At 33.0% G+C, this 17,247-nt stretch overlaps 1 protein-coding gene across 2 annotated transcripts; it reads right to left on the bottom strand.

The window, feature by feature from the left end:
* Positions 1-5,191: 5,191 nt before the first annotated feature.
* LOC127735959 (methyl-CpG-binding domain protein 3-like) lies at positions 5,192-17,208 on the bottom strand. 2 transcript variants are annotated; one of them, XM_052246426.1, is made up of 6 exons: positions 17,048-17,208; positions 15,828-15,985; positions 14,031-14,179; positions 9,004-9,094; positions 7,761-7,915; positions 5,192-6,670 (listed from the first exon to the last, which is right to left on the bottom strand). In XM_052246426.1, exons 1-6 carry the CDS (start codon positions 17,158-17,160, stop codon positions 6,575-6,577), a joined length of 762 nt encoding a protein of 253 aa, XP_052102386.1. In that variant the 5' UTR covers positions 17,161-17,208; the 3' UTR covers positions 5,192-6,574. The 2 variants fall into 2 exon arrangements, with proteins under 2 accessions (XP_052102386.1, XP_052102387.1); XM_052246427.1 differs by having other exon boundaries at positions 15,867-15,985.
* Between the last annotated feature and the right edge of the window lie 39 nt (positions 17,209-17,247).

Below are 17,247 nucleotides of genomic sequence, written 5' to 3'. Positions count from 1 at the left end.
GGTACATAGTCCGCACCCCCTTCTCCCCACGAAATTTTAGGTAAAAAAACTTTTTGTAACTGTTAGAAAAGGTCTAATGAAACTCCGGTAATTTCAAATCCTGTGCGGTCGTTTGCGGTATTTTCTTGGAAAAACCTGTTTTCCATCATCAAACAGAAGCTGAAACTGCTTGTAAATGATTCTAGAACGCTTCATAATTGTTAAAATAAGTTTAATTCACTTTAAAAACAATTTAGAAACTTGTGTATGTTTAAACAGGAAGTTTAAAAAGCACGTGTAAAAGAAGAAATTAACCGGTGAGAGTCGAAATCCGTACATAACAGATATCACTATAATACGACTTTGAAAGTAAAACAGTTCCATCCTTTTGTAAAACAGTCTTTAATATATCTATCACATTAATGTTTGAAGGGTCTTAAGCTAATACAAACCATATAAGTCAGTATGAAACACCAAAACGGAACGAACAATAACCGATTACGTTTTGTAGTTTACAAATTCTAAGCTGGTTTACGGTTGTCTTTTTCACTATGTTTGTATCGTTTCAATCAAGCAGATACCAATTTATTTCAACCAATGCATTGAAAAGAAACGAGAAATTTGTAATGAAAGATTTAGTTTTTATATTTATCAGTATTAATTTGATATTGAATAGAAATAACTTATTAATATGGATGAGTTAAAATTATTAGTTTGAAAAAAGATAAGAGCGCCCTCTACAATATAAATAACAAAGATGGCGGAACGTAAACAAACCACCTCGCCCGCGAAATTGAAATTTTTCTCTTATTTCTTGCTTATTGTACTCTATAGTCCGCCCCCCGTCTGGAAGGTCCAATTTTGGAGAATAAAACTGCGGACTATACAAGCCTTTCTACGGTAGCTGTCTGTTGAGTGTTTATGAACAAATATTGAAAGGAAACCAAGGGGCCAATCAAAACCATATGACAAGAATAAGAGTGCACACACTGAAATGTATCGCCTGCTTTACTTATAATTAAATATATGTTGAAATTTTTTTAATATGAAGGCTTTACTACAAGTATCGTATACACTTGACATTGTCAATAATCCATGAAAATGAGGTCAAGGTCAGATGAACCTTGCCAGACTCACATGTACACTTAAATCATTCCATACACCAAATATAGTGGCCTTATTGCTTATAGTACCTGATAGACCAAACCACAAAAAGCCTTGTATTGACTGATGAAAGCATGAAAATGAGGTCAAGATCATATGAACCTTGCCAGACTGACCTGTACATTTACAATAATTCCATGCACCAATTATATTTGACCCATTGCTCAAAGTATCTGATAAACTGACAAAAGCAAAGAAAACTTGGCATTGACCAATGAACCATATATATGATAAACAAGAGTGCACACGCTGAAATGTCTCACCTTCTTTACTAACCATTTATATTATGTTGATTGTCCTAAATATAAAGCTTTACTACAACTATCATATAAACTTAACATGATCTAGGAAAATGAGGTCAAGGTCATATAAACGAAGAAGAAATACATGTACACCTTACAATCATTCAATACACTAAATATAGTTGACCTATTGCTTATAGTTTAAGAGACAGACTTAACCAAGAAAAACTAAACATTGACCAATGAACCATGAAAATTAGGTCAAAGTCAGATGAACCATGACAGGCAGACATGTACAGCTTACAATCCTTCCATACAACAAATATAGTTGACCTATTGCTTATAATTTAAGAAAAACAGACCAAAACACAAACTTAATACTGAGCAATGAACCGTGAAAATGAGGTCAAGGTCATATAAAACCTGCAAGACTGACATGTTCATCATAAAATATTTCCATACACCAAATATAGTATGAGGTCAAGGTCAGATGACACCTGCCAGTTGGATATGTACACCTTACAATCTTTCCATACACCAAATATAGACCTATTGCATACAGTATGAGAAAATCAGACCAAAACACAAAAACTGAACTTTGACCACTGAACCATGAAAATGAGGTCAAGGTCAGATAACACCTGCCAGTTGGACATGTACACCATACAATCCTTCCATACACCAAATATACTAGACCTATTGCTTATAGTATCTCAGATATGGACTTGACCGCCAAAACTTAAACTTGTTCAATGATCCATGAAATGAGGTCAAGTGAAAACTGTTTTGACGGGCATGAGGACCTTGCAAGGTACGCACATACCAAATATAGTTATCCTATTACTCATAATAAGAGAGAAATTAACATTACAAAAAATCTTAACTTTTTTTTCAAGTAGTCACTGAACCATGAAAATGAGGTCAAGGACAATGGTCATGTGACAGACAGAAACTTCATAACATAAGGCATCTATATACAAAGTATGAAGCATCCAGGTTTTCCACCTTCTAAAATATAAAGCTTTTAAGAAGTTAGCTAAGGCTGCCGCTGTTGCCGGATCACTATCCCTATGTCGAGCTTTCTTCGACAAAAGGCGCAGGCTCGACAAAAATGAGGTCAAGATCATATGAACCCTACCAAACATGTACTAGCAATGTGCTAAAATTTTTAACCAGTTTGAAGAGATGAATTCAAAGTGCAATTTTGAAAAAATATTTTAGCAAAATGGTACATGTATTATAAATGAATAAAATATGCATAGTAAAACATTCTGTTCATGCTAGCATTTCTCACTAAGAAAACAAACAAAAACAAGATACATGTATTAAAAAACAATGATTGAATTTAATTTGAAAGTATGTAATATGAAGGTTTTACTATAAATTTCAAATAAAATTAACATTATCAATGATCAATTTAAATGAGGTAAAGGTCAGATGAATCCTGCCAGACAGACATGTACACCTTAAAATCAAACCACACACCAAATAGAGATGACCTAATTGCTTATGGTATCAGAGAAACAGACCTAATTATGAAAATTTAACATTGACCAATGAACCATGTCGGACAACATCCATTCACCAAATATAGTTGACCTACTGCTTGTAGTATTTGATTAAGAGACAAATCAACGAAAACTTAACATTGACCAATGAACCATGAAAATGAGGTCAAAGTCATATGAATTCTGTCTGATGGATATGTACATGTTACAATCCTTCTATATTCCAAATATAGTTAACCTATTGCTTATGGCATCTGAAAAATAAATTAAATCAGATAAAAAGTAAGATTGACCAATGAACCATGAAAATGAGGCCAAGGTAAGATGAAACCTGCCAGTTATACATGCACAAATTACAATCATTCCATACCAAAATTATAGTTGACCTTTGCTTATAATATCCGAGATACAGACTTGACCACATAAACTGATATCGCTGATCCATAAAATGAGATCCAGGTCTCGTGAACCATATCTGAAGGACAGTAGACCTTGCAATGAACCCATATAACAAATTATTACTCATAATAAGTGAGAAGTTCACATGACAAAATAAATGTGGATAGTGTCCACATGTGGACACAGATGATGCCCCCGCTTACATATCATATAGTTATAAAGGGACATAACTGAAGAACGGTAAAAATGACGCTACCCAAATTTGAACTTAAACTGAGTTTTGTGGTAATAAGCATTGTGTGTAAGTCTCATAACATTTGGTTGAGAACAGAAACTAAAAATTCAGCAATTTTTCTATTTGTAAGCAAGCATAACTCTAGAACGGTTGTGTATAATGATAACATTTGGTTGAGACAAACTAAAGTTAGAGAAAGGAAACGAAAAATTCAGCAATTTTTCCATTTGTAAAGGGGCATAACTCTAGAACGGTAAAAGTGACGCCACCAAAATTCAAACTTGATCTGTGTTTTGTGGTAATAAGCATTGTGTATAAGTTTCATAACATTTGGTTGAGGCAAACTAAAGTTAGGGAACAGAAACCAATTTTGGGACGGACGTACGTACGTACAGACGGACAAGGGTAAAACTTAATGCCCCCTCCCCTACGGCGGGGGCATAAAAAAGATAAAAAAAATTTCAAGCTGTTGCTGAACCATGAAAAAGAGGTCAAGGACAATGGACACATGACTCATGGAAACTTCTAATCATGAGGCATCTGCATACAAGGTGTTAATCATCCAGGTCTTCTACCTTCTGAAATATAAAGCTTTAAACAAATAGTTCACTCTGTCGCTGCCCGATTGTAATCCCTATGTCATCAATGCAAAGTTGTTGGACCATGATCTAGGGGGCAGGACCTTGAAATAGCCATCAGACTGATTTGTACTGATAGTAATGCAACTTTATAGCATATATCATTGATCTATCACGAGTAGTTCCTATCAAAATAAATTAGGCAGAAAACTTAACATTAAAAACTGCATATTAATTGAAAGTCACTGGACCTTGACCTACGAGGCAGGGCCTCGAAATAGCAGTAAAACTGATATGTACTGATAGCAATGCAACTTTATAGAAAATATCATTGATCTGTCACAAGTAGTTCCTATCAAACTAAATTAGGCAGAAAACTTAGCAATTGTTGATGCCTCCTCCTCCATCCAAAGATGCTGGAAAAGCAATACCTGTGTTTCACTTTCCTGGACTGTTGTCGCAGGAGAGACAAAAATGAGATGGAAGGACAAATGAACCCTGCCATATCTACATGAATACCTAACAATCATTCCATACACCAAATATAGTTGACCTATTGCTTGAAGTTTTTGAAAAACTGACTTAACCGTGAAAATGTAGATATGTAGATTTGAGCAATAGAACAAGAAAATGAGGTCGAAGTCGGATAACCTTATTCATACCCCATACCCATACACACACAAAAGATGAAAGGTTGATTTTCCTTATGAAATTATTTTAAACTTCGTTTTTGCCCAATTTGTTTCTCAATTGAGTTAATGGAAAAACTAGAAATGGTGGAATGACACAAATTGCCTTTGCCTTAAGTCAAAGGGTTGTAACTCTGTGAAAAGGAAGTCATCCAACACTAAATATAATCTAAATTTATAACTTATTGTAATACACTTATAAACAAATAATCACAAAATTAACTCAAATATCTCTAGTCACATGAAAAAAGTCCAGACAAGTTGGATGATTGAAGATAATCATTCGTGAAAATATTCCAAATCTCAGAGAAAAATTTTAAATCGACAATATTATCCAATGATTTTGCTTGTACAATGTAATGAATTAAAAACTTGAAATGTCTGAGTAATAAACAAGTGCATTGTAAAGTTTTATTTTATAAAAAAAAGATGACAGAATGCATTTTATGAAATATACAACTTGTATAAAAAAATCATGATTCTTGTTCAAATTCTTCTGGTAAATAAGAGAGCAGATTCTGTTTTACCATCACAGAGAACTTGTCCATTAGGAAGTTACATCTAACAAAATAGAAAGGCTAATGAGAAAAACTGATACAAAATAAAATAAATAAAGTTAAAGAAAATATAAAAAGATTGAAATAAAAACTATTACGTTATTTATTGCTTCATTTTATCAATTCCTTTAAATATGATTTTTTTGTAAAAATTATACACGTACACATCAGAGGCTGCTTTTCCTTTCCCTTATCTTACCCTATTGATAAGTGATATTTACTACAAGGGTAACATTATAAAGGTCTTTTAGGTTCAAGTTACGATAAAACACTGGTGAAAATGTACCAGAGAATAAGAAATTTATGAGGTAAGAATCTGGGATGTATTTTGGAAAGTGATGAATAATAACTCATATAAGGAATCTAATAATTTCATCCAAATGGATAGTTCTTAAATCTTGACATTCTGAACATTTATGTCCCACCAGAAATCTCTATCTATAGCAGTTTTATAGATATTAGACAATACTTGCCTTTCAACCCAATGTTTTATTTTTAGCCATGGTGGACATGTCAGACACTTTTTGAAACTCAAAGGATGATTATGGCTATGTTATGTTCTGATTGACCAAGAAGTTTCAGAGAAGATATTTTTAAATCAAAGGACAACCGATACTATATGATGGCAATAGCTCACACTAGGCCTTTGGGACAGGTGAATAAAAAGGAGATCACTTTGCTTCATACTAGGTAAGAAAAGTTTGCAGTTTGATGAGGAGGATATTATAAGACAAGAGATGGCAACAGCATTGCTATTTGGGCTATGGGGAAAACCAGAAGAAAAATATGTTGAGTGGATTACATCCAAAACACTAAGTGTTAATTTCTTCTTTCTAGGTATTATTAAACCAAGAAGACATTCAAAATGAAAGTGTAGCTAGTATGAATTATCATGCAATTGATAAACAGGCTTATTATACAGTTTACAGAATATCAATCAAATCATTAGATTCATAAACCTGAAACAATTTTTCTCAACAAGATACAATTCATCAGAAGCTGCCATTAATTGAAAAAAAAATGTTTTGAAATATGTACATTAAATCACACTTCATAATTCTCAACAGTTACATTTCTTCTTCTGTCCATTTCTCAACCATGGGACTGTGGCTAATGTTATAAAAACACCTTTCATTTAGGCTTTTAGCAAGCCACATCCATTACTCTACTTCGAATAAATCCCGCTGCATGCAACAAAATGAGTTTTGAGTGAATATTGATCATCACAATAATCCTTTCATAGCTTCTTCTAATCGTCTTCTGGCCTCGATGACTTTCATCTCTTGTCGTTTTATATCTTCTTCTGTAATCATTGTTTGCTAAAAAGAAGGAAAAAACTTATGTCAAACAGAATTAAATACATGTCAAAGATTATCAAGATTTATGAAAAATATTCAAGTCATAATAAGCAATTTAATTGATTTTTGCAAAATGGTTATCAAATGAATATTTTTTTATTTTGTTACTGGAAAAGTTTCCATCTGTATTAACTACTTATCTTGCAGCTGGACAATTCTATCTGAATCTATTAATGAAGAGCTGTTTTTAAAAATATCAGGTGTTGCTCATGTAAAAATCACATGAAACAATCTGTTGACAAGGGCATTCTTTATATTTATGATGAATTGTTTATATAATAAATGTTCTTGAAATGAGGTCATGAACAACCCACATATGCAAGACTGAATGTGAGAAATACTAGTTTTACACTGTCAGATGTTTATGAACAAGTTATGAACCATGTCATTTGTTGTCATTACACAATTCTTACTGGTAATGTTTTTTTTTTTTTATTATTTAGGGAAGTTCTGGTTGTTGGCACATCTTTGATTGTTAAATTTATAACTTTTTTAAAACGACCTATCGAATTAGACTTATCACCAGGTTTGTACTAACATGAGCAACAAGACAGGATCTGCCTACCCTTCTGGAGCACCTGAGATCACCCCCCGTTTTTGATGGGGTTCGTGTTGCTCAGTCTTTGCTTTTCTATGTTGTGTTTTGTGAACTGTTGTTTGTCTGTTGGCAATTTTCTTTTTTTGCCATAGCATTGTCAGTTTATTTTCCACTTGTGAGTTTGAATGTTCTTTTGGTATCTTTTGCCTCTCTTTTAAACTATGGATGATTAAGAGCTGGACTTATAATAAATAGGCAATTATTTGTGGTTTAAGTCTATGTGGTGCCCTCTAGATGTCTAGTGGTTTGTTGCATTGTTGGGTTTGCTGTCTTATTGTTGTATACCTTAGATCTCCTTTTATTCATATCAAACATGTCCAGTATGTTGCATCGGCATTATTAAACTATTCAGTTGGTATTTCCATTTATAGTTTTAATTCATACTACTGCTAAATATCTAACTTTATAAAAACTGATGATGTGCACCAATCAAAAATTAAATAGAACTCTTACTTGAATGTGAGGTTGATTTGCATCTATATTAGCACCAGGGTTTTTAGACAGAGCTTGTTTATTATTTGTCTGTCCCATAACTGGACCATTATTCATGTGTAATGCTGCTGAAATACTTTGTAGAATGTTCTCTGTGCTTAGCTCTGGTCCAACACCTAAAACAATATCAAAGTTCAAATCATAAAATGGAAATTTTTTGTAATTTTTGCAACCTGAAAATCATTACACTGATTTATTTTTCTTTCAGTTTACAACTGAAGTTTTCAATTTTAAACAATGCAAGTTCCATGGCATTTGTATTTGTAAAACCAAAAATTATGTAATCAACTGTTGACACAGAGATATGTCTCACCTTTATTTTGATAACATAATGCAAATGTTGAAATTAAAATGCCAACATTTTAGCATGTAAAGTATGCAAAACATTCAAAGTCAATGATTGAAGGTACATGACCAAATAACCTCTGTGATATGAGAAATGCCAATTCTTATACAACTGCAACTAAATACCATTGACTTATCATAAGTGGTTGTCTTTAAACTTACCTTAACTCAAACTATTACATATCAACTATGCAAAAGTGTCAAAGTCAATGAACCATAATGAGGTGGCCAGGCCATATAATAATTAATGGAATAAAATATACAAATTGGAATAAGATATGCAAATGCTAATACAACTGCATACAAAACATTGACTTACCTTTAGAGGTTCATCATAAACTAACCTAATTAAAAACTTTAATATGAAAACTATATCAAAGTTTTCAAGTTGATACACCATGACTGATTGGGTGTGGACAAACAATGTCGATGGAAATGATATGTGCCAATGTTAACAAAACTGCATACCAAATATCATTTACATACCCCTAGTGGTTCCCCATAAACTGACAATCATAAATTAATACATTGTTGATGCCAACACTGCTGCCAGAAAACAGCAAGCCTTAGTCTTGCTTCGAGGCAAGACAAAAATAAGTCATTGTGGATATATATAACTTGAATTTTTACTAGACATGCATAGACAGACAAACAAAGTGTAACATATGTTTGTCATATAAAATATAGATATATTTCCACGAGAGTGCTATATAACCTTTACACATTCTATATTGAAACACTTAAGGGCAATAGCATTAAATAAACATTTGGCAAACTGATGCCAGTGATTTAATCTAACTTAATAAATGGCATTTTTAAAAATTCATTATGCATTACTCTGGGTGCAGCAACCAAATACCTTGTACATTTCTTGGTAAATCTAACGCCTTTAGAATATCTTCACTACTGTCTACTGCATGGAAACCTTGAAGACGCTTCTCCCAAAATAACTGTAAAACAACAAACATAAGCCTGGTTTAGCATTCCACTATATATAGCAAGAAACTTCTACATGTATAACATTCTATAAATATATAATAACCCAAATACTTACTAACCCGTATAATTCAGTCGTTATATTCCCCTGATCTACAATTACTTCATTAAAGCCTGAATGCATAGACAATGAAATATCGTCCCATCTTGATAAAATTGCGCTCACTGCTGATTGGTCACCTCTCCTACAGGGCACCAATCAAAATCCAGGATTCATGAAGAGTTTTTAGCTTGATAAGAATTCAGGCCCTCACAAGTAGCCTGGAGTAGGAGAGATCGATTACAAGGAGGGACTGAATTATTCGGGGGAATTACTTACAGGAAGTTTTATCAGTTATCTACTGACTAAGTGGCTTCTATGCATTACTGAAGCAAATCATTCCATGGTAATATGAAAATATGCCAATCCAGTTTGGGGTAGACCCTAATTACATATTATGTCATTTCATGTTTAATGCATTTTTCTATTTTACTGAGGTGGGGGCTAAAATTCTGGCAAGAAATCAATAACAATAAAATGCTCCGCTGGGCACAGCTTGATACGACCGCATAGGTTGAACCCTGAAATGTTTGGGCAAGTATGGACACAACATTCAAGCTTGATACAGCACTGAATTTGGATTGTGATTAAATATTTGACACAGCATAGATTTCTGACACAGAATGAATGTGGTCTAAGAACTTAAAAAATTTTAATTTACTTATTCAAACCATATCATTATTATTTGCAATTATATATAAATCAAAAATAACCAATTTAAAATGGAAAATTTTAAAGAAAAAAAAGGAAACAAAAATCCCCCCCCCCCCAATTTTTTGAAACCCTTATGATTCGTCACCCCCAAACTCAATCCCAGCCTTCCCTTCTGTGGTATGGTACCTTGCAGTACAATTTCAGAGAGATCCATACACCTGAACACAAGTTATTGTCTGGAAACTAGAAAAATGCTTGTTTTTTGGCCCCTTTTTGGCCCCAAATTCCTAAACGTTAAGGGCAATTACCCCCAAACTCAAACCGAGCTATTCCTTTGAGATATGGAACCTTGTAGTACAATTTCATAAAGATCCATACACTTACACACAAGTTATTGTCCTGAAACTAGAAAAATGCTTGTTTTTTGCCCCTTTATGGCCCTCAATTCCTACAATTTTGAGGCATTTACCCCCAAAATCAATCCCAGCCTTCCCTTTGTGGTATGGTAGCTTGCAGTACAATTTCAGAGAGATCCATACACTTGAACACAAGTTATTGTCTGGAAACTAGAAAAATGCTTATTTTTGGCCCATTATTCCAAAACGTTTTGGACAATTACCCCCAAACTCAATTCCAGCTTTCCCTTTGTGATATGGAACCTTGCAGAACAATTTTAGAAAGATCCATACACTTACACACAAGTTATTGTCATGAAACTAGAAAAATGCTTGTTTACTGCCCCTTTTTTGGCCCCTAATTCCTAAAATTTTGAGGCAATTACCCCCAAAATCCATCCAAGCATTCCCTTTGTGATATGGAACCTTGTGGTACAATGTCAGAGAGATCCATACAATAACACACAAGTTATGTCTGGAAGTTACAAAAATTCGTAAGGGTTCTGCAGAACCCATTGTCTCGCCTACTTTTGCTGTTAATCACAGGCTCAACAAAAATGAGGAAAAAAATCAATAAAAATATTCCTTTAGATACTATCTTTTGATTGTAAGAAGCTTCTGTCAAAGTTTGGTATAAATCAAGGATAGTTTATGAATCTAATAAATGTTTTAAAAACTTTAACTGCAGACTGTATTTAATGTTAACTGGAAGAAAAACTAAGTCCATTTATCAGTAAAATACGGATAAACAGGTACAAAATTTTAACAAAATTTCCTTCTAGATACTAGCTTTTGATCATAAACAAGCTTCTGTCCAAGTTTTGTACAAATCCAGGATAGTTTAAGAAAGTTATTAAAATTTTAAAAACTTTAACCACAGAGTGAATGTTTTGTTTCCTGGCAGAAAAACTAAGTCCATTTATAAGTAAAATACGGAAAAAATGAAATTTTTTTTTTAACAAATTTACTTCTGGATACTATCTTATGATCATAAACAAGCTTCTGTCCAAGTTTGGTAGAAATCCAGGATAGTTTAAGAAAGTTATAAAAAATTTTAAAAACTTTTACCACAGAGTGAATGTAATGTTTCCAGGCAGAAAAACTAAGTCCATTTACAAGTAAAATACGGGAAAAAAGGAATTTTATTTTTACAAAATTTACTTCTGGATACTATCTTATGATCATAAACAAGCTTCTGTCCAAGTTTGGTAGAAATCCAGGATAGTTTAAGAAAGTTATTAAAATTTCAAAAACTTTAACCACTGAGTGAATATTTGTGGACGCCGCAGACGACAACGACGACGCCGACGGAATGTAGGATCGCTATGTCTCGCTTTTTCGACTAAAGTGGAAGGCTCGACAAAAATGCTTATTATTGGCCCCCAATTCCTTAACTGTTGGTATAATAACCCCCAAAATCAATCCCAACCTTCCTTTTGTGGTATTGACCCTTATGGTTAAATTTCATAGAGATCCATTCACTTTAACCAAATTTAGAGTGTGAAAACCGATGCGTCTTCGGACGCCGACGCCAACGTCATACCAATATACGACCGCAAAATATTTTTGCGTTTGTATTAAAATTAACAGTGTCTAATCTGAAGTATATTGAAGGTGGGTATACCTTTAAAAATTAGCACTTGGGTTACTTTCGTTCACCATGTTTGAGATGTAATTTACAAACTTGTTCTGGTTGATCGTATACAAACAACATGCAAACTGGTTTAATTGAAACCAGCAGACAATATTTTGATGGAGTAGAACATTTCACAGCGGTATAACATGTTACTTTAATTATTCTTCCCTTAGTTTATTTATTTTGTATTTACATTGTATCATAGATCAAACTTATTTGTTCAGTGTATGTTCACTGGTGTTAATATGTCTTTTGATTGAGTTAAGCCATTTCAATTGATATTTTATAGTGTGTCTTTCTATGTTGTGATGTTACACTATTGTTTCAGATAAGGGTGAAGGTTTGGTACCATTAAAACGTTTAAACCCGCTGCAATTGTTTGCATCCGTCCTAAGTCAGGAATCTGATGTTCAGTAGTGTCGTTTGTTGATGTGGTTCACTAGTGTTTCTCGTTTCTCGTTATTTATATAGATTAGACCGTTGGTTTTTCCGTTTGAATAGTTTTACACTAGTAATTTTTAGGGCCCTTTATAGCTTGCTGTTCGGTGTGAGCCAAGGCTCCGTGTTGAAGACCGTACTTTGACCTATAATGGTTTACTTTTATAAATTTTGACTTGGATAGAGAGTTGTCTCATTGGCACTCATACCACATCTTCTTATATCTTTATAAATATAAAGACAGATCATTTCTTCAAAAGATAAGATTTAGCCTTATGTTTGAAAATGCCACAATGGACTTAGTTATATAAAGCTACTGCTCAACAAAGTCTATTAGCCTAACTGCATTTATACCATCAAATTGCTACAATTTGAAAATAAGTTTCAGCTTTACAAATTGTTTATCCTAATAGAAAATCTGCAAGCAAAGTTACTTTTAAAGCATATTTCTTTCAATCAAAGTTAACAAATTCAAACTTGACTAGCATTTGGTTTTTTTATTTAAAATTTTGTTCCTGAAATACAAACTGGTTTAGTTGGTCCTGCATATATATGTACAGTTTTTTGTACACACTTTTTTAAGTTGGAACTTAGGACCAAATCTTTGACGAATTAAAAATGTTGGTCCTATGGACCATCTTACAGTAGCTGTCTAAACAGATTTGCATTTGAACATGGTCTACAAGAATTGCCTTTTTAATTTAAATAAATTTACTACATTTAAAACTATAATTGATCTCACGACCCAACTTAAACAGAACATCCTAAGGAAATGTTTTAGATGTTTTGGCTTGGTTTTTTGCTTTGCTGCTACCCAGTACAAGTTATTTTTTGTAATTAAGGTTTTTCAGCCATCTCAGGCAAAAGTGGCAGTTGCCTGGCATCTTTAGTATTCAAAAGCACATTTTCCAATCTTTCAGTAGCTGTACAATGAACATGAAGAAACTGGACCAGGCATCTTCGCTAGCCAATGGTTACGATCCAGTCCCCTGCTCTCCACCCTTGGCAGATTAAGCCAACATTTGTGATTACAATGCTGCCCCATCTACCGGTAGATAAAGGTCACACCCATTCCTACTACATCATTCTTGAACAATGGTAGCTCTTGAACTCTCTTCACTGTGGAGGTGTAAAAAAGGTTGTGTCAAGTGTTTACAAAATTCGTGAAGCAGAAACAGAAAACATTTGTTGGCATTCCAACATTTTCGCGAGAAATATACACAGGAATTCAAATTAGTTCATTAAAATTGTCACTAAATATCGTCCTATGATTTGGGGGTAAATGCACAATCAGCATGTGGCAATTATTTATTTACATTTTCTACATTTACATCATCATGATCTTTGTGATCATCTTAAAGGCACTTTTTGATTGGATGCAGCCGGCTACAACTGCGACCAATGGGAATCATTACCTCGTGGATCCGATATTTTCTTAATCCACCAAGGGTGGAGAGGAGGGGACTGGATCGTAACCCTTGGCTAGCGAAGATGTGGACTAGGGTACAGAACCAGATTCAGTTGCATATTTTTACAAGAATTTTGAACATGTTGAAGAAACAAATAATTTTTTTAGTTTAACACTAACATTGTCATTGTACTCTTTAAAGTTGGAAGGATATTAAATTTCTTTTTCATAATTTTTTATTCCAAATAAAAATCCATGGCTTTTCAAGGACTGGTACAAATCCTAAACTGGTCCTGCAGACTTGATACTTTGTACAGACCTGTTTAGGAGGATCCTGTGGACCATGTTTTAAATCTGTCTTTGTTTTACTGTCTGTGTCTTCTCTAATTCGCTTTACTGTAACTGGCTGTTTGAAGATTGAAGCTGTCTGTCTGATAGGTAAAGATAAACTGGAATCTTGCCTTATTCCTATAAAACAGTTACATATAAAAAATCATCTTTGTCGGAGTGTCAAATCAAACCACTGCATTCTCAACTCCAGCTCTCCATTTACTTCACAGAAAATCCCAAAGAATCTTATTACAGTTTTTTTTAGAATCAATGCAATGGTAACCAATTTTTGTATGTCAATGTATGTATTTAACCGTTTTTGTTAAATTTGAAATGAATTACAATTAAAACACATACATATATGTAAACTGGTGTGTACAAGTTTACATGTCTTGAGAAGTGAAATTAAAAACAGGAAGTTGAACTGTTTTCACACTTAAATAGTAAAAAATATATCATCCATTTTGTATGAAAGATAAATTATCTACAGACCATTCTCTGCAATTGCCTAGTGAGGCTTACCATAATTCCCATTTTCTATTTTATAATGATAGATATCATTTTGACTACAATCAATTTAACTGATATAAATTAAACATCTTTAAAAATGCACAATAATGTGACACTTGTAAATGTCTTAGTAGAATATTTTCCTTGGGTCTCAAAAATATATTTCCCTAATACTTTTTTTTTTTTTTAAATATTTCAGCCTCAAGATGTTATCTAAAATAAATTTCCTATGCACAGTCTGGAAAGAAAACAGTCTATGGTGAAAATAAAATGCCATGGAAATTGCTACATTTACATGATACTAGGATCTATGGCTACAGTATACATTGAGTTGGCTAGGATCAACGCCATCATACACATCACAATTTGAATTTTGTTGTTTCAGAATGTTAAGGACTTTGTTTATACACATTGTCTAATAAGATAGGTAATTATTGCTTACAATGTTGTTAATTTATCACAATGTTTTGGTGATTTTTAACATTTTCTTTACCCATAAAGCATTAGATTCTGAAACTGAATTCATGTGAAAGTTATACATATGTACGTGTACCTGTATATACATGTAGATGATGTAGTTAATAGCTACAGTGACTAAGGAATATTATCAGGTTATGATGGATTAATTTGTGATAACTGGATCTAAAACTGTTTTGAGTCTACAAATGTTTGATCATTGACCAGTCATGGAGAAGCACACACTTTTACAACATGTTGCTTAACAGAAACAATCTCACAGAGGTCAAAAAATCTGCAAGATTTTATCTCTTTATCTGAACAATTTAAAACAGGTATGATCTGGTTTGCATATGAACAACAATTGACAGCACAATACTCAGTGATACTGTCAGATTTCACCATTTAAACTAATCTGATATCAAATTAAATAACTATTCCAAAATTGGCAGGAAATATTGAGAAATAAGCAAATCCAACCATTTTTGTTGACAGCTTTAAAACAAACAGAACTATAAGTCATTATATCCAACAAGATATTATATATATGTTTGTGTAATTTCTTTAGAAGATGCAAAGTAAAATATACAAATGTCTTCTTTGATTATGTATGTCTACATACATATAAGGTTTATCCTTCCTTGGTGTCAGAAATCTTTTACACTGTATACGTATTGACCTTTGACCTATACAAAAACTCTTTCTCAAGTTCTTAAAATTTTGATCTATATACTACAACATATGATCAAACATTTGTAAATTTGTAAATGAATGTGCCTTCACCAATGAAATCAAAGTTGAAAACAAAAAAATGACAAACCTCTAGCAAAGTCATAAGGACCACTGTTTGGACGCTTACTTTTTCTGATTGATGAATGATTTATTTTACCAGTGCGAAAATCAAAGGCAGATAAATCAAACCCTTCTCCTAGATATCTTGCCATCATTGGTTTGCTTCTGACCTTCTTCCCATCAGGACTAAAAAAGATATTCATTCATGTCAATTTAAGGTTATTATCAAAATGTATTTGGATACTTTTTCCATGTATTATCCTTTTTTAACCATGAATTATATGATTGGTTATCAGGTAAATTTTTGTGCATAAAAATGAAGAAATATGCATCTAGTACATGTATTTTATCTAAACGCAAAATAGCATGTCATTGTGTCATGCCTTTTTTGTGGTAATGGCAAAGCTTCAGCATGTCTTTTTTGATTTACACTTGGGAATTACTTGGAAGATTGCGCAGAACCTCATTACATGCTCTGCTCATTATTTCATACAATAAATTAAAATACATTGTGATTAAGCATGATATATGTCTGAGCAAAGGCTTTGAAGTGATGTACAGAAGCTGTAATAACACCCTATAGTTATTACAGGCATATTTTTCTGTGATAACATAAGTGTACTATGAATGATTGGCAAACTATGAACTATTATATCTTTCTAAAGTTTAGTATACATTCAGACAATAATAATAAATCAATAGAACTTGTATACATTTTAACAAAACAAAGGATGTATATCGCCCCTTTGAAACATATGTTATCACGATTTTGGATTTTTTAGTCCACAATAACACATGTATGATATTTTCTCTAATAACCCTATAGAGTTATATCCCAGGCTGATTATTAAAAGTACTGTCAGAATTTCTGTGTTTCCTATGTGGCTAGCCTATGATGTTTCATTGACGTCGCGTCCTGCATAGATATATGTTATATCTATTCAAATAGTATATTAAATATTAACAAGGATTATTACAGCAAAAGATAGTCTTAGTTCTCTTACTATACAAATCCTTGATATTAATATTCAACAAGACAACAAAATAAAGTAAGGTGAACAGACGACTGGCAAACAGGTATCATGTTGAATGGAACCAGTAGGAAAAGGAACTATGACGAAACGAGCAGTTATCAGGGTGGACACATCAAAGGCAAATATTTCCTACTCTTGATGGTACCATTCTTGATGCTGTCATACTCATAGTGTGGAGTCAAATCGGCGACTGAAAGCAATCAACACTTTATACCTATAGTAATAAACATCTGTTTTGCCTGCAGATAAACCAGATTGTCTCACAACTTCTTCTCTTCTCCAACCAGGAGGTAATGATGGACAGTCTGACTGTCTCTTTAGTTCCATTCTTTAAAAGAAAGATAAGAAGCTTTCAAGATGGGAACCGGAAGTCAACCGAATTACTTAACCGGTTATTTTCGCGCATAAAAATAG

The sequence above is a fragment of the Mytilus californianus genome, unplaced genomic scaffold (assembly GCF_021869535.1).
Source record: "Mytilus californianus isolate M0D057914Y unplaced genomic scaffold, xbMytCali1.0.p SCAF_3, whole genome shotgun sequence".
NCBI classification, from domain to species: Eukaryota; Metazoa; Mollusca; class Bivalvia; order Mytilida; family Mytilidae; genus Mytilus; species Mytilus californianus.
This window is presented reverse-complemented; position numbering and strand designations above follow the sequence as displayed.